Raw genomic sequence first — 20975 nt, forward strand, 5'->3', positions numbered from 1 at the left:
GCGTTGGTACCATTTTCGCTGTTGGTTGAGACCCAGTCAGGCGTGGAAGAGGCTGGGAGGGCCAAGGTTGGTGGGCGTTTTCGGCGGAAGCCAACCTGCAGCGAGTCGCGGCTTCAGTTTCCTATCCCCTTATAAATCACATCGGAAATCGGGTGTTTCTGTGCTGTTGCATCAGCATTGCGTTGTGTCCTCTCACCTTTGCCCTCATTTTCAAAGGCAGAGCAACGAAATCTTTTCCTAGACCAACCTTCAGTCCTAATCCCCGAATGGGCAAGGAAACTGTTAATACAACAGGCAGATCAATACTACACGCTGCCTCTGCCTCTCCCTCAGGCCATCTTCACCTCTCCTGACTTCAAGTCAGAAGAACCAATCAAAACCCAGGCCCTTCAGCCTTGTTGGCCAATTGGCATGGAGACCCTCAATCTCCCCCTGCCAACTCTAAAGAACCAATCAGGACTCCATAACTCTAACCCAGTGGGCGCCCAGACTAAGTCAGTATCCAGATCCAACCCAGGCCTCCTATCCAATTAGAACCCACAGCCCTCAGTCCTAAGGACCAATAAGCATCAACTCTTCATCAGTCTTTCCCTCCTCTGTCCCAGTCAGGGCAACCAAACCGAATGGGGATCCCTCAGTTTTTCTAGCCAATTAGTATCAGGCCTCCCCTACATCCAAGTATCCAATCTGTCCTGGCCCCACTCAAATCAAGCAGTGCTATCCTCAGGCTCATCATCCAATCATGAATGATAATAAACCATGAACCAATCACAACCTCCCTCTTCACGGTTTCTAGCTTCCAAACCTTTATCCATGCTGTGCCCCCTTCCTCACTCACTTCTATTCCCCACTGAGCAGTGAAGAGCGAGCCTTTTGTATACTTCCTACTTTTATTTGATAATAACAAACTGTATATAAAAAGGGTCAAGGAAGGCGGGGAGGCCCTGGATCTCCCCCTCTCTGCTTCCCCAAGCATCCCCCGCCCCTAGGCCCCAGCAGGGACCACTCCCTTCCCGCCTTGTGGTGGGGTGGGGATTGACAGGCATGGAAATGGTTGTGTGTGTGTGTGTGTGTGTGTGTGTGTGTGTGTGTGTGTGTGTGTATGGGTGTTGGGGGGTCAAGGATGGAGAGAGGGTCAAGAATTAGAGAGAGGGCCTTCCCTCATCCCCCATCAGAGCTGGCACCCTGAGGAGGGGTCTTGAGAGAGTTGTGAGGGTCCACAGATGTGCCTCAGCCTATGAGACGGTAGAAGATCCAGCATCCAAAAGTGACCCAGTGACTGGCCCAGCTGAGCTCTGACCATTTGTGGACAGTGTATGCCATGCCGTAGCCCTGTGGGAGAGAAAGCGGTGATGGTCGGTCCCACTCAGCAAGAACAAAGAAGGTCTCAGGAAAACCTACCCTTTGCTCAAGGACGTTTCTGTGACTCCACTGCAGCCCTGAGTGAGGCCCCAGAGAAGAGATTGGGTACATATGAAAGGTAGGCATATTTAGTTTTTTTCTTTTGTATTTTCTTCTCTTTCAAAAATTTAAAAAACAAGACAAGGCAATCCCACTCTCTGACCTGTACTCTCCCGTATATATAAAGAGCTCCTAGAAATTCACTTTTTAAAAAGACAAAAATTAGCAAAGGAGGTGAGTAGGCCATTTTCAGTAAAGGAAAAAAAAACCCAAATGGCTCTTAAATATACGAAAAAATACTCAGCCTCACTCATCATCTTCCTCCACTCAAACTGGCAAACATATCCATGAGGTCTGAGAGGCACTCTGTTGTCGGGGTGTCAAGCACGATCACATACTGCTGGTGGGAGGGCAAAAAGGTAACTTCTCCATTGCTGTCAAGACTAGATCCTACAGCTCTGTCTGCACCTATGTGAATCCACATGGATGTGAGGGTATTACTTGCTGCAGCACCACTTACCATAGGAAAAGAGTGGGAATCACCTGGGTGTCCACCAATAAGGGACAAACTACATTGTGTCACAATGGAAAAAATGAACGAGGACACTCTATGTCTTCATGTGGAAGGTTTTCAGGAATTATGTGAAAAAAGCAACATGCAGCACAGTGTCATTCATGTGTTACCTTTAGGGTAAAAAGCAGGGGGGAGGGAATTAAAATATATTTTTATATCTGCTTATTATGCTTCAATTTTAGAAGGATAGTTTAATAAAATGAATAAAAGTGGTTACCTGTAAGAGGGTGGGGGTAAGACGGCAGGAATAAGACTCTCCCCTGAATATCTTGAATACTGTTTGGTTTTTCAACCACGTGATATGCATTAACTTTTTTTTTTTTTTTTTTTTTTTTTGGTCATGCCTCGTGGCTTGAGGGATCTTAGTTCCCCGACTAGGGATTGAACCCTGGCCCCCGCAGTGAAAGCGCCGAGTCCTAACCACTGGACAGCCAGGGAATTTCCTTAAATTTTTAATTGAAAATAAAACTTTATATTATTTTATATTTTGTCATTAAAAACAATTTTTAATTTTTTATTCAGGTTGAATGTGCAAAATCTGGGTTTTGCTTCTTTTTAAATAAAATTTTTGTTTTATTTTTATTAAAACTTTAAAAATAGTTAATGCAGGGTATTCCCTGGCCGTCCAGTGGTTAGGACTCGGTGCTTTCACTGCGGGGGCCAGGGTTCAATCCCTGGTCGGGGAACTAAGATCCCGAAAGCCGCCTGGAATGGCCAAAAAAAAAAAAAAAAAAGAAAAAAAATGAGCTGAAAGAGAAGCTAAACCGGGATCCTGCTAGTGCCATATGAATAAACATTATTTTGAAATTGTTTTTCATTTAAAAAGGAGTAAAACCTGGAACGTGCACACTCCACCTGCATAAAACTAGTATATACATTTTAATATACACTATTTTTTTTTTTTTTTTTTTTTGCGGTACGCGGGCCTCTCACTGTTGTGGCCTCTCCTGTTGCGGAGCACAGGCTCCGGACGCGCAGGCTCAGCAGCCATGGCTCATGGGCCCAGCCGCTCCACGGCATGTGGGATCTTCCCGGACCGGGGCACAAACCCGTGTCCCCTGCATCGGCAGGTGGACTCTCAATCACTGCACCACCAGGGAATCCCAACATACACTTTTTAAGTAGAATCCAGGATTTGCACAATCAATGTAAGTAAAACTATTTTTTTTAACAAATTAAATAAAGAAATCTTGTGAATTCTACCTAAATAAAAATATGATGAAATAATTAACTTTTAAAAAAGTAAAACCTGGATTTTGCACTCCATCTCTAGAAAATAAATTTTATAAGTAAAATAAATGTATTTTGCACACTTCACCCAAGTAAAAGACCCAACAGTATGAATCAACCAGAGGGACAAGGGGACAGAAGGACGGTAGAGCAGTGGCTACACAAGCTGGAGACAGATGACACAAGGTTCCCATGCCTTGGCCTCCCCACCTTTGTCCTCATGGTTCCCATGAATAGGTAGCATATCCCTGGGTAACCCTGAGCCCAGGGCCCCACCTCACCTGCTCCTCTGTGGTGTCGTCCACATCAACATCGAACAGGGAGCCCAGGTAGGCCAGGTGGAAGATGGCCAGGGCCCCAAAGAGCAGGTTTAAGGCTCGCACCCCCAGGCCCTGTGGGGGACAGATGGATATGCTTGGCAGCTGGACCTAATCACCATCCCCCAGCCCCACTTGGGCAGGGGCACACAGGGAAATGCACAAGGCACAGGAATGAGGATGTCCAGGGCACCCACCCCCAGGGTAGGAAAGAGATGGTTCTGATCCTCCTATGGGAGCTCAAGGGGTATCCAAGGATGAGGGTACTGTTAGCATGAGAGCGTCCAGGTTGGGGGAGATGTGAGTATTCAGGCAGAGGAGGAAAAATGGTGGGTAGGGCTTTGAGTTGGGGGTTTATGGTGATAAACATTGGTTGTCGGGTGGGAGGAAAATCTGAAATTCTCCATACTTCTTGTTGCAAAAAGAATGAGAAAAAAAAAGACTCAAACGAAAGCAAATCCCCACTGTGACCTACAGGACCCACCTCTCCCTGTCTCACTCACTCTGCTCAAGCCATACCGGCCTCCTCGCTGTTCCTCAAATATTCCAGGCCCTCTCCCATCTCAGGGCCTTTACACTGTTGTTGACTTTGCCTGGAATGCTTCCCTCCCTCACCTCCTTCAGTTAAAGAACTCAAAAGTCACCTCCCCGTTTAACCTTGAAACCACTCAGCCCCTGATACTTCCCTTTCTCTTTCTCTTATGTATTTTCTCCTTGGCACTAATCACAGTCTAACAAACTATTATACTTTACTTATTTTTTATTTACTGTCTTCCCTGTTAAAATGTTTGTCCCAGAGGGCTGGGACTTTGGTCTGTTTTGTTCACCACTGTGTCTCCAGCACCTTGAACAATGCCTGATACCAGCAGGTGCTCAACAGATGTTCACTGGGGAAAATAAACGCTAGGTGGGTATATAGCAGTTGCTTGATAATGTTCGTTAGATAAATGGATGCCAGTGAATAGAGATGAGGTTATGGGGGTGGATCGGGCACTGGAAGAGGAAGCTGGGCACCCTGAGACAGATATAAGATGGAGACAGAAGTAATTTTTGAGGGGGAGAGTTGGACAAAAGGCTGCCTAGGCTGAACCCTCACCAAGCGATGCTGGTGTGAACAGTCTGCTGGGCACCGTTTCGACAAGATGCAGGCACTGAGGATCCGAGCCAGGCGCTTTCGGAGGACTAGGGCAGATGCGGGGTGGGGGTGGGGGCAGAGGTAAGGGCGTCAGGTTAGCCTCAGGGGACAGTGGTTCCAGCCCGCCACCAACCTTCCATCCCATCTACTGGGCTGGGTTCCGCCCTCACCGTGCTCCACATAAGTGATAAACGCCAGGGACAGCAGCACCGCAGCCAGGTGGAAGCTGAAGCCCTGGGGTGGGGGTGGGGGGCAATGAGGTGAGTGAGGAGGAGGCCCTACCACCCCCATCCAGCTACCACCCTGGTCCCGCTCCGCCCTGCTCACGTGCAGGAGGGCACTGGCTGCATAGGTGACCAGCACAGCTGAGAAGGTCCCCAGGCGGAGAGCATTCTTGAAAACATCTGCAGGGGGGAGATGTGGGGCAAGTGTCTCCTGAGATTCCCCCCTGCCCTTCCTGGAGGGCCATAGGGCAGGGTGAGGATACCCACAACCTCTTGGGGCCCCCAGGATGAAGTCTCTTTATAATGGCCTCCAACTTCACATTGTCTAAAAGTTAGCTCCTGATCTTCCCTCCCAACCTGCTCCTCCTATAGTCTTTCCCAAGTGCAGCCAGTGTCAACTACACCCTTCCAGTTCCTCAGGACAAAAGCCTCACTATCACCCTTGATCTGCCCCCCACCCCCAACGCCCATAACCAAACTCAGCAAATCCTGTCAGTTCTATCTTCAGAGTTTATCCAGAATCTGACCTCTCCTCCCCATTTCCACTCTGCCCTCCCCGACTCCCTGTCTGTCCTCACAGTAGCCAGAGGGTCCTGGTACAACCTAAGTCAGCCCATGGCCCTCCTCTGCTCAGAACCCTGCTCTGAGATCTCTCTCAGAGAAAAAGCCAAAGTCCTCCCCGTGGCCAGAGAGGCCCTACAGAACCAGGCCCTGTCACCTCTCCGAACTCACCTCCTGCCACTGGTCCCCTCGCTCACTCTGATCCCACCACACTGGTCTCCTCACTGTTTTTCAAATGTGCCAGGTATGCTCCTGCCTCAGGGCCTTTGCACTTGCTGTTCCTTCCATGTGTTAAATTCCTCCCCTACATGTTTGCATTGATTGCTCTCTCACCTCCTTCAGGTCTTTGCTCAAACGTTAGCTCCTCAGTGAGACTTGCTCTGGATGATGTATTTAAAATTGCATCCACCCCTACTCACACACTCCTAAGACTCCCAGGTCATCTTTACCTGCTTTCTTTATTTTTTACCATAGCACTTATCACTACCTGAACTATTGTGTATTTTCTTTTTATTATACTGCTACCCCCACAAAAATGTCAACTCCACAAGGGCAGGAATTTGGGAGATTTTTTGGTCCCTACTATCTTCAGCTTGTTGTATGAATGTGTGAAAGGGGTGTGGGTTGAGGACTGCCAACTCTCTTGGAGTGGTGACTCACAGTTATTTAGCCAATAAGACATGGGCAGGTTCCAGCTTGTGACAACTTCCACCATGGACCGCGGCAGCTCCACGTTCAGTGGCTTAGAGACCGTCAGGTCCCTATGGGCAAAAGAGACACGCAAACTCATTTGGGATTTCAACCCACCTGATGGCCACACTTTTGTTCTTGGCTGTTCCCTCCCCCAGGAACACCCCCCTCCTCCCTGCAGCTCCTCTAGGCAGCACCCTGTGGGAGATGGGGCTCCCCAGCCCTCCCCACCATTCCAGGTGATCCTTCTCCTCGGTGAAGCCAGCCCCTGCCAACGTGGCCGTGGCCTCGGACAGAAAGCCCACAAAATAGTTGCTGAAGTGGAAGGAGACAGCACTCTCATAGGCTCGCAGCCACCTGCAGGAAAGGAGCCAGGGAGAGAGAGGCATCACGCCCAGGCCCCAGCGTGACACCCCACCATGTGCCAGCATCCCTGGCCCCTCTGTAGACTCACCTTACCATGGTGCCCCTAGGGGTCAGGAAGGCAGCAGAGAAGAAAGGAAAGAGAGTCAGAGAGGCCCTGGAGGCTGGCCTGAGTTGTTCATCAACAAGACAGACAAATATGGCGGCAAAAGAGGTGCGCTGTGATAGTCCCACACATCTATCCATCCATACACCATCAGTTAGTTTCAGGCAGCGCAAATGGATGTGTGAGCTGCCCTATAACATGACACGGTCCCGCAGCTTCACGTGGCCAGACATCCAGACCCAGGGACTGTTAGAGGCTGACCTCACAGCCACAAGGCCAGACACACATACTATCAGACTCCAAGCTCTCTGACCTGATTCGGTGACCATAAGATACCCGGAAGTCCTTTAGTTAGGCACAGAGACCATCAAACACCCTGTTACGCATGCACACACAATTCTGTACTCAGATAGTCATCCTGTCAGTTGTACAGTCAGACACGGTCAAAGACAAGCAGCGTCTTACACTGGAAAAAGCATAGGTTCTGGATTCAGGCCTGGGATTAGTGCCTGGCTGCTTAGTTGGGTGACACTGGGCAAGTCATTCCACCCTTCAGAGCCTCATTCAGCATCAGACACAATCAGCGGCCAGTGAGTAGGGGAGAAGGTCATACAGTCAAATAGCTGGATGAAATCCTAGTCACACCCGGGGTGGAAGGTCGGTTCTGCCCCTCAGCTAGACAATACCAAGGAGCCAGAGAAGGCAGACCCACAGGCAGAATCCATCACAGACATGCGCACGACACGCGACAGTCAGACCCATTCCCAGCCAGGGTTACAGACGAGCCAGATTTATCCTATCCAGTGACAGCCACATACTCCCATCATGGACAACCGCCCAGCCAGACAGCCAGAACTCCAGTCCCACACAGGAGTCCCTGGCTGATAGGTAAACAACCTATACAAACCCCTAGCTAGAGTCACAGACAGGTCAGTGTCACCAACCAACACATACTTGTGGCACTGCAGTCACATAACTTGCTTCTGATGGTGAAATAGCAGAACAGATGGACAGCCAGGCACAGTATGTGACGGAGTATCCATTGTACACGGAGTCATAGGGCCAATCTTGGTCAAACCACAGCCACAGACACTCAGTCTCTGTCTAGTCACCGGGTGGATGGTCAGACAGTCTCAGACTCACAGAACCAATCAGTCACAGACTGTGCACCCACCCCCATTCAGCCCCACTCGCCCTCAGCACCTGCCCTCATTTACCTGGCTTTGCGTTTCTTGCTGTAGTAACAGAAGACAGACAGAAGCATTAAGAGACAACTCAGAGCTGGGGAGACCCCAGGTCCCTCCCCAACCCCCTCACTGCTGGGCAGAGGCCTCGAAGGCTGTGCTCACTTGCGAAGGAGGCGGTCACCATCAAGGGGGATGAAGTACGGGAAGAGGTAGGGGCCCACACAGGTGGACAGCACAAGGCACAGCAGGGCCAGCGCCAGACTCCGGGCCACCTTCTGCAGCCATCGGCGGCTCTGTGGGGATCAAGGCTCCATGAACACTGCCCCATGGTGGCTTCCCATGGTCCCTGCCCACCTGTCCACCCAGGACCTCACCAGCGGGCGGCCTTGGACGGCCTGTAGGTAGCTGTGGAAGGATATCCAGGGCCCAAAGACGATGGTGCCCACGAAGTAGAGGTAGCCCATGAACTCCACGGGCGAGGGCACTGCACCCACCTCACCCCGGTCCAGGTCGAAGCCCAGAGACACCGCCTTCATGGCTACAATCATCTGGGCCCCTAGGTGTGGTGCCCATGGTCAAGTGGATGAGCAGAGAGCAGGTCATCATGAGGTACGGGGAACACCAGGTGAGAGGTGGTAAGAAAGAAGAGCAAGTGTGGAGAGGTGGGCATGGGGCCAGACAGGCAGCTGAGCAGGTAGGCCCAGGACTGGCAGATGTCTTGACTCAAGAGAGTCAGGCATGGACATGAGATGGGACAGACAGATGGGGAAGAGACACGGTAGAGAGAAACACAGATGTAAGGGGAATCTAAGGGCTGCGTGTCCAGTGGGCTAGGCAGATGAGGGAGAAAAGCGGGGAAGGAAAGACAGGGTGGGGGGAGTTAGGAGATGTGGAGTGGTGCTGGAGGGCTGGGGCAGGGGAGAGGGCCAGGGCTGCCTACCTCTCATCTTGTGCCATGTCACGGTGTCCACCATGTGCATCTCACTGAGGAAAAAGGTGGTGGTCTTGGCCCTGTGACTCCTCTGGCCTCAGATACCACAAAGGGGGGAAACCAAGGTGCAGAGAGGGTATACCCTTCCCTGCCCTGCACAACCTCATGGAGGAATAGTTCTCCAGGGCTCCCTCCTCCAGGGGGAGCTCAAGTCCAGCCTGTTCTGTGTAGCCTTCGGAAAGAACAAGTCTCCCAGATTTCCATCCCCTCCAGAAACACCCCACGTCCTCCCTGTCCTGGACAGCCTCAGGAGGGGCGGCCTGGGGATCCCCCCGCCCTTCTGCGGACAGCGTGGGGATGAGGACATACACCCATACCCCATGAGTAGGTAGATGAGGATGGTGACGGAGAGGAAGACGCCACGATGGGAGGAATGTCGGCAGAGGAACAGCACGAGGTAGCACAGGAGGCTGAGCAGTACGACCCAAACCATGTGCAGCTGGAAGAAGTGGTAGAGGCTGAAGAACCCGCCTGCCACGGTGCTTGCATGCTTCAGGTAGGATGGCAACCCTTTGGGTGAGAGAAAGAGAGGACAAGAAAGGGAATTAGAGCAGGGCTGGTAGAAGGGCAGCCTGGGCAGAGGACGTAGCTCAGGCAAAGGCTTAGAGGTTGGAACGTGGTGAGATTGCAGGGGGCCCAAAGCAGGTGTTGGGGAGCTGGGGAGGTGGCAGGGCTTGGGTTTAAAGAAAAGAGACATCTATAAAGGTCACTTTGGGAATCCTGGAGGAAATTTGAATAACTTATATTGAATAATATTATGGCATCAAGATTAAATTTCCTGAGGGGTGATGGTTGAGGCTCTGGCTGTGGGGGGAAGATGTCTTTGTTCTTGGGGGACACACGCAAGAGGATTTGGGATGAAGTGTCAGCACGTTATTCAAGTGATTCAGGAAGATGATAGATAGATAGATAGGCAGATGGACGGATGGATAGGTAGGTAGATAGATAGGTAGATAGAGCAAGCTAATGTGGCAAGATGTTGACAGTTGGAGAATCAGGTGATGCATATATGGGTGTTCATTGTACTATTCTTTCAACTTAGCTTTTCAGTAACTTTGAAACTTTTCAAAGTGATAAACCTGGGGAAAAAATAAAACATCCATTTAAAATAAAAGAACAAGAAAAAAGAAAGTGTAGAACTTCTGAATCTCAGATTTCCAAAATTCTCAGCATCCCATGGGGATCTCGGGCACTTGGGATCTCGTTGTTTGGATATAGGCTTGCCACGATTTGTGGAAACATTCCAGAATCCTAGAATCCAGAGATTTTATCATGCCTTGATTCCAGAAATCCAGAATGCCAGCATTTTGGAAGCCTGGAATGTGAGAATTTCAACTTGTCAGAATCCCCAAACCCCATAACACGGCACTTTGGGATACATGGTACTTTCCATAACCCTGTGACATCAGCATTTCAGAATCTTATAACCTTGGGATGTAGGCATTTCAGGATCCCAAGATTCAAGAACCTCAGCTTTCAACAGTCCCAGAACCCAGGGATACGGAAAGGTATGGCTTGGCATGGCAGGATGTGGCTTGGTGTGGTGTAGCATGGGGTGGCTGGGTTAGTGGGACGTGGTGTGGTAGAATGGCGCTTAGCCTGGTGGGCTGTGGTAGGCTGGACGTGTACGAGCCTGGCTTGGCTTGGCAAGATGTGGCAGGATAAAGTGGGGCTTGGTACGGATGAACGTGGCAGGTGTGATTTGGCCTGGCGTGGTGGCCCATGGTGTGGCAGGCACTTACCAAGCCTCCACAGGAGGCGGCAGGCGAGGCAGATGGCAAGGAGCAGCCAGATCTGGTCAAGGCCCTGCTGGGCAGTAGGCAGGAGACAGCCCTGCAGCAGCTGCTGGAAAAATTCCTGGCGGCTGAAGGTGGCCATTGTGGACCCCCACGGATGGATGGACTGATGGATAGACCTGCCAAAGGGGGGACATAGAAGGAGCTTAGTTGGGATGTCCACGGGGCAGACGATGCTCAAGAGATGGACTTGAGCACTCAGATTTCAGTCTGGGGCTGTCCAACCCTTGTAGAGACAGGGTACTGGGGGGCTGAGGGAGGGTGTGAGTGTCAGGTACATCAGATTGAGCCGCCAGCTGTGTGTGGGGGGGTGTTCTGGGTGCACACACACAGCCCATGACCTGCGGTGAATGAAGGACCTGTGTTTCTTGTATGCTGGGAAGAGTCCGGGTCCGATAGTGATTGAATGGTGTACATTGTAGGCCTGTATATCAAATTGGGGGGCTCCCTGGTTTCCGAGGTAGAGTCACTCAGTGTGGAGGGCAGAGAGGGAGATCCTGTGACACTTGGGGGCCGTGTGCATCTCTCCTTGAACGGATGTGGGGGGTGTCCTGTATCCCCCGCGCGCCCCATCCCACCCCCACCCGGCCTCTCCCGGCCGCCAACAAAGCCCTGCCCAGGCCCGGGGGCTGCAGGGAGGTGGAGGTGGTGGAAAGGGACACAGCAGAAGGGAGAGTTGGAAAGGTGATGGAGAGGGGGCCCTAGCACACGCGCTGCAGACCCGCAAGGGGAGGCCGGCTCAGGATGCGAGCGGGAGAGCCGCACGTGCACTACCGGCGACCTACCTGGCAGTAAGAAAGCTGCGGTCCAGGGGGCCGGGGACGTACAGCCGCCGCCACCGTCGCCGCCTCCTCCGGGCAGCCTCCCCCGCAGGCCGCAAGGCCGGGACCAGCTGCGGCTCCCAGGGCAGCGCGGAGAGCGGGCCCTTTAAATCCCGGGGAGGCCCGGCCGGCCCGCTCGGCCAATAAGAGGACAGGAGCGGGGCGGGGACGGAGGAGGAGGGAAGCGGGAGGATTGAGGGAAGGAGGAGCGGGAGGTTGAGAGGAGCCGGGCGCGGGAGGACGTCGGCGCGTGGAACGTTGGATCCCGCACCTTTCCGACCTCTTGGTGTGCCAGTCCCTGAAGGGTCGCGTCGGGAGGTCTTCTGGCCGTCCAAGAACAAACTGTCCAAACGCCAAATTCCTAATCCTTGGAAGCCGAGATGGGAAAGATGGGGGAGGGAGGAGAGAAAGTCCGTTTCCCCAGCCATCAGCCTCGCCCCCGAAACTGCCCACCCGCGCACGTCTTCGTGTCACTGTTGTGCCCCCTTTTCACAGATGGGAGAATAAACCGAGGTCTCTCCTTTCCCATCCTTTGAAGGAGCTGTGGGAATTTCCAACCCTTTCCAGCACCAGGGACCGGCCAGAAACACCAGTACTGACTGTCACCTAGGAGCAAGAATTAGGCGCCTGTGCTTTCCCCTAGGGACTCCTTCCGGAGGCTAGTACGGAGCACCGATTGGGAGCATTTATAAAGCACTTACAGCGTCCCCAACGATGGTTTGTATTGGGCCCTATCTGCACCAACTCTGAGGATTTATGCAGCACTTGCTGTCTGTCTACCCTACCCTGCAGTGTCTGGACACTCCGCTCTGTCCCTAGGCTGATGAAGGGCCTTTTTCCAAAGGAGCATTTATTGGGCACGGACTGCATACTTACTTAGCTATCAGGTGGAAGGGAGAAGGAAGCCAAGGTCAAGCTGGACCCCACCCTGACCTGAGGAGCTAAGGAAAACAGGTTCTAATCAGATTAGTGCCTGCCTGTATGGAGCTGGGCAAGCCATGCCCACTCCCCGGGCTTCAGTGTCCCTTTCTGTTAAACAAAAGAGTGGGATTAGCAGTTCTTTGCTTGGAAATACCAATGGCAATTGAAGAGAAATGCATGTCTCCTCTCTTTAAAAAAATGTTAACATGAAGTTAGATGGAGTTTTACCTCATAAATGAATATGCATATATTACAAATGAAAAATATTTAACAGTTGACCCTTGAACAACGCAGGTTTGAACTGCACAATCCACTGATAGGTGGATACTTTTCAATAGTAAATACTACGGTACTACACAGTCCTTGTTTGGTTGATTTCTGGGATGCAGAGGAACTGTGGGTATGGAGGGCCGGCTATGAATTATACACAGATTGAGACCCTCCCCAGTTGTTCAGTGGTCAACTGTAATGGATAATTACATAGGCCAGATGCACAAATATTAATTCCTTTCCTTAACAGCAGAATACAGGCCATACATTTTATGACTTAGACTTCATTCTAATTTTTTCCTCAGTTTTCAAACATACTCAAATCGAGTCAACAATGACCCACAGCACAAGCAAGAAATATTTCCTTTGGTTGCAAGACCTGGCATTTAAAACTGGAAGATCCTCACTATGTGTACCCTGAGCTTCACAGACTTGATTGTTTCCATCTAGTCTTCTGATGTGTGTGACAAAGAACTAGTCTCTAGATTCTAGGACATATAAAGGGCATCTACAAATCAATAAGAAAAGGACAAACAATACACTAGAAAATGGACAGTAGACATGAATAGGTAATCCACGGCAGAAGTCACCTGAAATGGCCAATATGTATAATATATGAAAAGATAACTCAATCTCTTTATCAGGGAAATGCAAAATTAAAACAACAGATATGATTTCATATCTACTAGGTGTGATGTTTCATATTTTTACCGCTGGAGCTTAGTAGAGAGTGGGCACTCAATAAATATCTGTCAGACTTTATAGCCTTTGTAGTCATTCTGGGTTATAGATTCTAGGACATTTTAAATGGTCTCCCTATAATTAAAGATGAAAATTAAGACAAAGAGATCCCATTCTTTGCTTATTAGATTGACAAAAAAAAATTGCCAAGCCTCAGAATAATGTTTTCTCTCTCTCATTTTGTCTCTCTTTTTCTCTCAGTATATCTCTATCTATCTATAATTTTTTCTAAAGTATTTGATCGTAGTTGCAAGTGTGATGCCCTTTCAATGAAATACTTCAGTATAAAATTTCTAAGAACAAGGATATTTTCTTACGTTCCTGCCAGCAGAGTATGAGGGTTCCAATTTCTCCACATCTTCACAAACACTTTGTTATCTGATTCTAGCCATCCTAGTGGGTGTGCCAATACTGTCCTTTTATAGGAAAAGGAAATCCTAGGTCACGAGCTGCATTCCTTTATCAGGTCTTTTTGGTCTCTTTCAATCTGGAACAATGTCTCCATCTTCCATTAACTTTCGCGATCTTGATGTTTTCGAAGAGCACAGGTCAGTGCTTTGGAAGAATGTCCTTAAATTTGGGTTTATCTGATGTTTCCTCAAGATTAGATTTGGATTATGCATTTTGGGCAGGAATTCCACAGAAGTGACGCTGTGTTCTCCTCAGTGTATCTGGAAGCACAAAGCATTGGTTAATTCCAAATTGTTGGTATTAGCTTTGATCATTCGATTAAGGTGGTGTTTTCCAGGTTTCTCCACCGAAATGTACTCTTTCCCCTTTGTAATTAATAAGTATCTTGTAGGGACATACTTTGAGATTATGTATCTTTCCTATTTTTCGTCAAACTTCCACTCACCAGTTTAGCATCCGCTGGTGATTCTTGCCTGAAGCAATTACTACTATGATGGTGGCCATATGATGATTTTCTTTTACATGTATAGCTGGGATTCTACTGTGAGAAAGAGCTTTCTCTTCTTCCCCATGTATTTATTTATTCGTTTGTTTATTTGTATCAGTGTGGGACTCATAATTTACAGGTTAAAATCAGTTACTATCATTTTAAAATTAATTTATTAATTAATTTATTTTTGGCTGCATTGGGTCTTCGTTGCTGCACGTGGGCTTTCTCTAGTTGCGGCGAGCGGGGGCTAGTCTTCATTGTGTGGCTTCTCTTGTTGTGGAGCACGGGCTCTAGGTGCGGGGGCTTCAGTAGTTGTGGCGCGCGGGCTTAGTTGCTCCACGGCATGGGGGATCTTCCTGGACCAGGGCTCGAACCCATGTCCCCTGTATTGGCAGGTGGATTCTTAACCACTGCGCCACCAGGGAAGTCCCAGTTACTATCTTTATGTAGTTATAAAAGTAGCTTAATTGAGATATAATTTACATACCATAAAATTCACCCAAGTTACTTGTACAAGGCAATGGTAGGTAGTGTATTTATAGGCTTGTGCAAAAATCACCACAATCTAATTTTAGGATATTTCGATCACCCCAAAAAGAAACCCTGTGACTGTTAGCATTCAATCCCTATCTGTCTCTGACAGCCCTAGGCAACCACTAATCTCATTCTGGATTTGCTTATTCTGGACATTTCATATAAATGAAATCATACAATCACAAATCTTTTGTGTCTTGTTTCTTTCACTGAACATAATTTTTTAAACTGTGATAAAATACACATAACATAAAGTTTAGCATCTTAACCATTTAAAAAATAATACATTTATTTATTTATTTTTGGCTGCATTGGGTCTTTGTTGCTGCGCGCGGGCTTTCTCTAGTTGTGGCGAGCGGGGGCTACTGTTTGTTGTGGTGCACGGGCTTCTCATTGCGGTGGCTTCTCTTGTTGTGGAGCATGGGCTCTAGGCGCACAGGCTTCAGTAGTTGTGGCATGTGGGCTCAGTAGTTGTGGCTCGTGGCTCTAGAGCACAGGCTCAGCAGTTGTGGCGCACGGGCTTAGTTGCTCCTCAGCATGTGGGATCTTCCCGGACCAGGGCTCGAACCCATGTCCCCTGCATTGGCAGGCAGATTCTTAACCACTGCACCACCAGGGAAGTCCATCTTAACCATTTTTAAGTGTACAGTTCAGTGGCATTAAATACATTCACATTGTTGTGCAATCAACACCACCATCCATCTCCAGAACTTTTTTCATCTTTCCAAACTTAAACTCCATACCTGTTAAACATCAAATCCCCTCCCCTCGTCCCCCAACCCCCGGCAACCACCATTTTACTTTCTGTTTCTATGACTTTGGCTACTCTAAGTACCCCATGTAAATGGAAGCATACAGTATTTGCCCTTTTGTGACTGGCTTATTTCACTTAGCATAATGTCCTCAAGGTTCATCCCTATTGTATGTAGCATGTGTCAGAATCTCCTTCTTTTTTAAGACTGGATAGTGTTCCATTATATGTATATGCCACATTTTGTTTATCCATTCATCCATTGGTGAACACTTGGGTTGCTTCCACCTTTTGGCTATTATGAATAATGCTACTATGAACACAGGTGTACAGATGCCTCTCTGAGAGCCTGCTTTCAATTCTTTTGGTTATATGTCCAGAAATGGAATTGCTGTATCATATGGTAATTCTATTCTTAGTTTTCTGAGGAACCACCATATTGTTTTCTGCAGTGACTGAAGCATTTTACATTCCAACCAACAGTGCACAAGAGTTCCAACAAGGTTATCTTAACCAGCCCTTGTTATTTTTTATTTTATTTATTTATTTATTTTTATAGTAGTCACCCTAATGGGTATGAGGTGTATCTCACTGTGTGTGTGTTTTTTTTTAATAAATTTATTTGTTTATTAGTTTTGGCTGCATTGGGTCTTTGCTGCACACAGGCTTTCTTTAATTGCGGCGAGCGGGGGCTACTCTTTGTTGCAGTGCATGGGCTTCTCGTTGCGGTGGGTTCTCTTGTTGCAGAGCACCGGCTCTAGGTGCAAGGGCTTCAGTAGTTGTGGCACACGGGCTCAGTAGCTGTGGCTCACGGGCTTAGTCGCTCCGCGGCATGTGGGATCTTCCCGGACCAGGGCTCGAACCCATGTCCCCTGCCTTGGCAGGCGGATTCTTAACCACTGCGCCACCGGGGAAGCCCCTCACTGTGGTTTTGACTTGTATTTCCCTAATGATTAGTGATGTTTATAATCTTTTCATGTGGTTATTGGCCTCATTTATATATATTCTTTGGAGAAAGGTCTATTCAAGTCCTTTGCTCATTTGAAAATGATGGTTGTTGTTGAGTTGTAGGGGTTCTTTGTATGTTCTGGATATTAGCCCCTTATCAGATATATGATTTGTAAATATTCTTTCCCATTCCATGGATTGCCTTTTCACTCTGTTGATTTTGTCCTTTGATGCACAGAAGTTCTTAATTTTGAGATAGCCGACTTACCTATTTTTTTCTTTTGTTGCCTATGCTTTTGGTGTCATATCCAAGAAATCATTACCAAATCCAATGTCATGAAGCTTTCCCTCTGTTTTCTTCCAAGAGTTTTATAGTTTTAGGTCTAACATTTATATGTTTGATCCATTGTGAGTTAATTTTTGTATATGATATGACCCAACTTCATTCTTTTGCATGTGGATATACAGTTTTCCCAACACCATTTGTTTAAAAAAACTGTGATTATTTATTTTAATGCTCAAATTGTTCTAGTTTTGGCCAGTGGGAGTCTCTTCGAGCTGGCTCCTGTGTCCTTTTGACATGTCTCCATCATTTTTTTAAGCACATCTTTCCTTTAGATCACATCAAGATGTTTCAGGCTCATCTTGTACTTTCCCAGTCCTGGCCCTGGACTCAGACATTTCTCCAGAGAAGCTTCGTTTTCTTTGAGTGGATAATGGCACTTAGGACACCAAGATCTGGGCACTAGAAGTGCTCATTGCTTCTGTAGTGTTGCTGATTCTAGACCCTCTCCGTGGACAGAGTTAGGATATAATATGGATGCGTATATGTTGTGAATCCATATACACATATGTATGTAAATCCATGCACACATCTATCTTTCTACTTATACATTAAAATCCATGAGTTCCTACTGACATCTATTGTACAATACCAATCCAACACCAGAATGTTCCTCCGAGCCTTTCTCTGTTTCCCTTTCTGTTTGTAACTCCCTTCTCCAACAGTGAGAAACCTGATTCTCATTAGCCACAAGAATTTTACTTATTTGCTCAGTCCTAAAGTACACATTCAGTAGTTTCAGATTCACTAACCTGATTCACTGTGGAAGAGAAGTCCACCAACTAGAGGTCAGTATTTGTTACAGTCCATTTTGTCTGTAGCCTGATGGATACCTTGTTCAAAAGTTACTTCAGTTTGGGAATTCCCTGGAGGTCCAGTGGTTAGGACTCTGTGCTTCCACTGCAGGGGGCACGGGTTCAATCCCTGGTAGGATTTTTTTCCACAGCTTTTAGAAAGTTTTTTATTGGTTGCAATGATATAAAATGCATCATTTGAATTCCCCCCTGTCATTAAGTGCTTGCTAGCAACAGCATAAGAAAACTTTCTGTACATCTGACAAGCTCAAATGATTTATTTCATGCTGGAAGGGGAAAAATAGCAAACACCACTCTTAACTTGTCTGTCTATAATTAACCTCTCTCTCTCTCTCAAGGCTACGTTGGTTAAAATCAACGGACAACCCCTTTTGTATGTCAATTTGTAAATTTTAATGTTTTCATCAGAATAGTCTTTTATATCACTCTCCAACAAGAAACAATAAAATTACTAACAGCAAACTTCAATACAAGAACACTCTCCAGATTAACAACTCAAACAAAATGCAAAATGTAAATCACAATTGAAGCATCCAAAACAATTTAAATAATTTTAAATATTTTATTTTTAAACTGCTACAAACGCTTTATACAATATTTCAACATAAAGTCCCCATAACAGAAATGTAACAAAATGGGAATGATAGTGAAAGGGTTAAAGCGGCACAAATTCACCAAACAAGTATTAAACTACAAATTTTAAGAGGTAGATTACTTTTAAAGTTGAGGACAACAACAACAACAAAAAAACACGAATAAAACAGCCATTTTCCACCAACTCAGTCATTAATTAGAGGGAAGGCATATAAGAATGCACGGAGAAATGACACTTGTATACTCAGATATAGGCCAATTCGTTGGGTTTTTAAAATCTCTATTAGAGACTGATGTGTAAAACCTGATAAGTAAATTCATTTACCCTTAGGTGTAGACATACATCTATACAGGCCTGTGATGTATCCCGGGCACTGATATATTGCTACCGTCTCCGATAATATAACAGTTATAAGTTAGTGCCAGATAATAATCTGAGAGGATAATGTCCATTTGGATATATAAACGTGACACTGGAAGAGGCATAAAAAAGAGTCCATATCCAATCTGGTTTCCTCTCCATTATGCTGGCAATCGGCTTGTGGTAAAAAACAACAAACAACACAAAAAACAGGCTAAGAAAGAAGCTAAATCCCTCTGTCTACAATTCATTTAAAGGAAAGGCATCAAGGGCTGGTGTGACCAAAACATTATAAAACGAGTGCATCAGAATCCGTCATCCCTGAAATCTACAACAAACTATTGATAAAACAGCGAACTTGCTTTGCAAGATTAGGTTCAACTCATTCCTTTCTCTGCTCTGTGCCAAAAGGCAGGGCCACGCTCAGGTCTGAGTTACCAGTCCCGTGAAGAGGAGCCAGGTCAGCTAGCCCATCCTATAGCGCCCTCCTCTGTGCATCTCAATCCCCTGCGAGCCCAGCACGTGTGTTGGGCGCCAGCGAAGCAGCGGATGCCTGACTCTAACCAGGGCAACAAGAAGCCCGCTGGCAATCGGCTGTGTGTTAGGGTTTCTGAGTCAGCTTCAACTGGTCTTGCAAGCTTGGTAGATTTCGTATGCTTTGCCGTAGTGCTTATCCTAAGTTGAGCATGCATTATCTTTATTTAGTCAATTAAGGTTTGTTTTGTTTGGGGGGCTTTTCTACAGGAAGTTCCTAGAAAGTAAGAAAACTGAAGGTAAATGACAACATAACACAACCTTATATGAACTGACCATGTTAAAGGAAAGGTGGGAAGACCATGGGACGAATGTTAAGACAGCAACAGGATGACTCGGAAGGTGTGTGGGAACGTGGGTGTCCCACGCAAAAGAGACATGCTGGGAGGGACACAGACAGTCTCCTTGGAGTGATGTGGCAGAGATGGTATGTGAGAAACCAGCACCATTTTGTTTTTTTAACCAATTTCATGGTAAATGGAAAAGGTTGGTCTGGAATTTCGTTTTGCTTCTCCATCACTTATTTACATGTCCTTAACTGGCTGCAGTGGGAATATAGTATTAAACAGCAACAACAACGAAAGCGGCTCTAAAAGCAGAATTGAAGAATGTAAAAATGCCTTGGGATTTACAAAGATCAAAGATAGATAAGAGGGGAGTAGAAAATGTACCTCTTTCCTTATCTTTCTGTCTTACAGTCCATGGAAATGAGCCCTCAGCAACAGCTCTAAATGCAGTCCCACCGACAAGCCACAGGTGGGCTCCAACCCGACCCGTGGAAGGTGAGCCTGACACAGCATTCGCTGGGTTAAGAGCTGTAACAGGAGAATCTAGTTGGTGGTATGCCTCTGCGGCTTTGTCCTAAGAAAAGGATTTGGAGCACATGCCTTTTTCACACCCAGATTGGCACAATGGCTTGTGCTACAGGAAATGACCAAATGGCAAATTCTGCTGAGCTCTCAGTGTAGAATGGAAAACTGACGTCGTTCTCACGGCTGACTGCAAGTGTATACTTGAAAATGTGGAATCCTAAACTGGCATTTGAATGTAAAACGTCTGAGTGCTGAGGACTAGCCCTTAATCACAGTTATGATGAAACACACAGGAAAAGGGTGTACTGCCAGTTCGGGGATAAGTCCTGGAACATGCAATGGGGCAAGGACAGCGAAATCACTGAAAACCAGAGTGCAAGTGGATATTTCCAAACCTGTGCTATGAAATCACCCCTGAATAAAATTTACAAATAGAAATATACTGAAAAGGGAAGAAGACTAGTTAAAACAACTCCTTGGGCTTCCCTGGTGGTGCAGTGGTTGAGAATCTGCCTGCCGATGCAGGGGACACGGGTTCGAGCCCTGGTCTGGGAAGATCCCACACGCCGCGGAGCAACTAGGCCCGTGAGCCACAACTACTGAGCCTGCGCGTCTGGAGCCTGTGCTCCGCAACAAGAGAGGCCAAGATAGTGAGAGGCCCGTGCACCGCGATGAAGAGTGGCCCCCGCTTGCCGCAACTGGAGAAAGCCCTCGCACAGAAACGAAGACCCAACACAGCCAAAAATAAATAAATAAACAAACCAATGAACCGACATTAAAAAACAAAACAAAACAAAAACAACTCCTTGCCAGTGTAATACAACAAACATGGAAAATGACGAAGCCTCCACTAAGAGCCCTGGGCTGACACCGATGGACCATCACATCCCCAGGCCTGCGCCTAGGATCCTGGCTTTATACCAAATTCACTACAAGGTACTAAGACGACCACAACTCTCTGAAGAAACTCCCACTCTTCTGCCCAGATGATCAAAATATGATGTCCCACTGAATGCTCATTTTGTAATTTCCAAAAATACTTCCCAAGTTCATG

The 20975-nt window shown here is 47.4% G+C and overlaps 1 protein-coding gene and 1 long non-coding RNA gene across 11 annotated transcripts; one reads left to right on the plus strand and one right to left on the minus strand.

The window, feature by feature from the left end:
* Window positions 1-101: 101 nt before the first annotated feature.
* On the minus strand, window positions 102-19952 carry PORCN (porcupine O-acyltransferase). Of its 10 annotated transcripts, none has more exons than XR_012329115.1 (17): window positions 11361-11617; window positions 10522-10694; window positions 9097-9289; window positions 8729-8772; window positions 8163-8344; window positions 7951-8081; window positions 7819-7836; window positions 6587-6601; window positions 6364-6489; window positions 6103-6203; window positions 4985-5061; window positions 4828-4891; window positions 4619-4704; window positions 3487-3597; window positions 2193-2418; window positions 1922-2085; window positions 872-1332 (listed from the first exon to the last, which is right to left on the minus strand). XR_012329115.1 is itself a non-coding variant. In XM_033850154.2 (17 exons), exons 5-17 carry the CDS (start codon window positions 9474-9476, stop codon window positions 1231-1233), a joined length of 1437 nt encoding a protein of 478 aa, XP_033706045.1. In that variant the 5' UTR covers window positions 9477-9858; window positions 10522-10694; window positions 11361-11763; window positions 13646-13999; window positions 19781-19952; the 3' UTR covers window positions 872-1230. The 10 variants fall into 10 exon arrangements, 7 of the variants coding, with proteins under 7 accessions (XP_033706043.2, XP_033706045.1, XP_033706037.1 ...); XM_033850154.2 differs by lacking the exons at window positions 1922-2085; window positions 2193-2418 and adding exons at window positions 13646-13999; window positions 19781-19952 and having other exon boundaries at window positions 9097-9858; window positions 11361-11763; XR_004524595.2 differs by lacking the exon at window positions 2193-2418.
* On the plus strand, window positions 11762-13349 carry LOC141277546 (uncharacterized). The gene is made up of 2 exons (XR_012329117.1): window positions 11762-12113; window positions 12893-13349. It is a non-coding gene; the product is annotated as an uncharacterized lncRNA (long non-coding RNA).
* Window positions 19953-20975: the final 1023 nt, after the last annotated feature.

The sequence above is a fragment of the Tursiops truncatus genome, chromosome X (assembly GCF_011762595.2).
Source record: "Tursiops truncatus isolate mTurTru1 chromosome X, mTurTru1.mat.Y, whole genome shotgun sequence".
NCBI lineage: Eukaryota > Metazoa > Chordata > Mammalia > Artiodactyla > Delphinidae > Tursiops > Tursiops truncatus.

What these genes read in the sequence shown, in the direction of transcription:
- PORCN (XM_033850154.2), bottom strand. Translation starts at nt 9,476, where the DNA reads ATGTCTCTTTTCTTTAAACCCAAGCCCTGCCACCTCCCCAGCTCCCCA. An exon ending in GAGAAGGATCACCTGGAATG is followed by an intron (nt 6,204 to 6,363) that starts GTGGGGAGGGCT and finishes TTTTGCCCATAG; the next exon opens with GGACCTGACGGTCTCTAAGC. An exon ending in CAGCCAGTGCCCTCCTGCAC is followed by an intron (nt 4,892 to 4,984) that starts GTGAGCAGGGCG and finishes CCCCCACCCCAG; the next exon opens with GGCTTCAGCTTCCACCTGGC.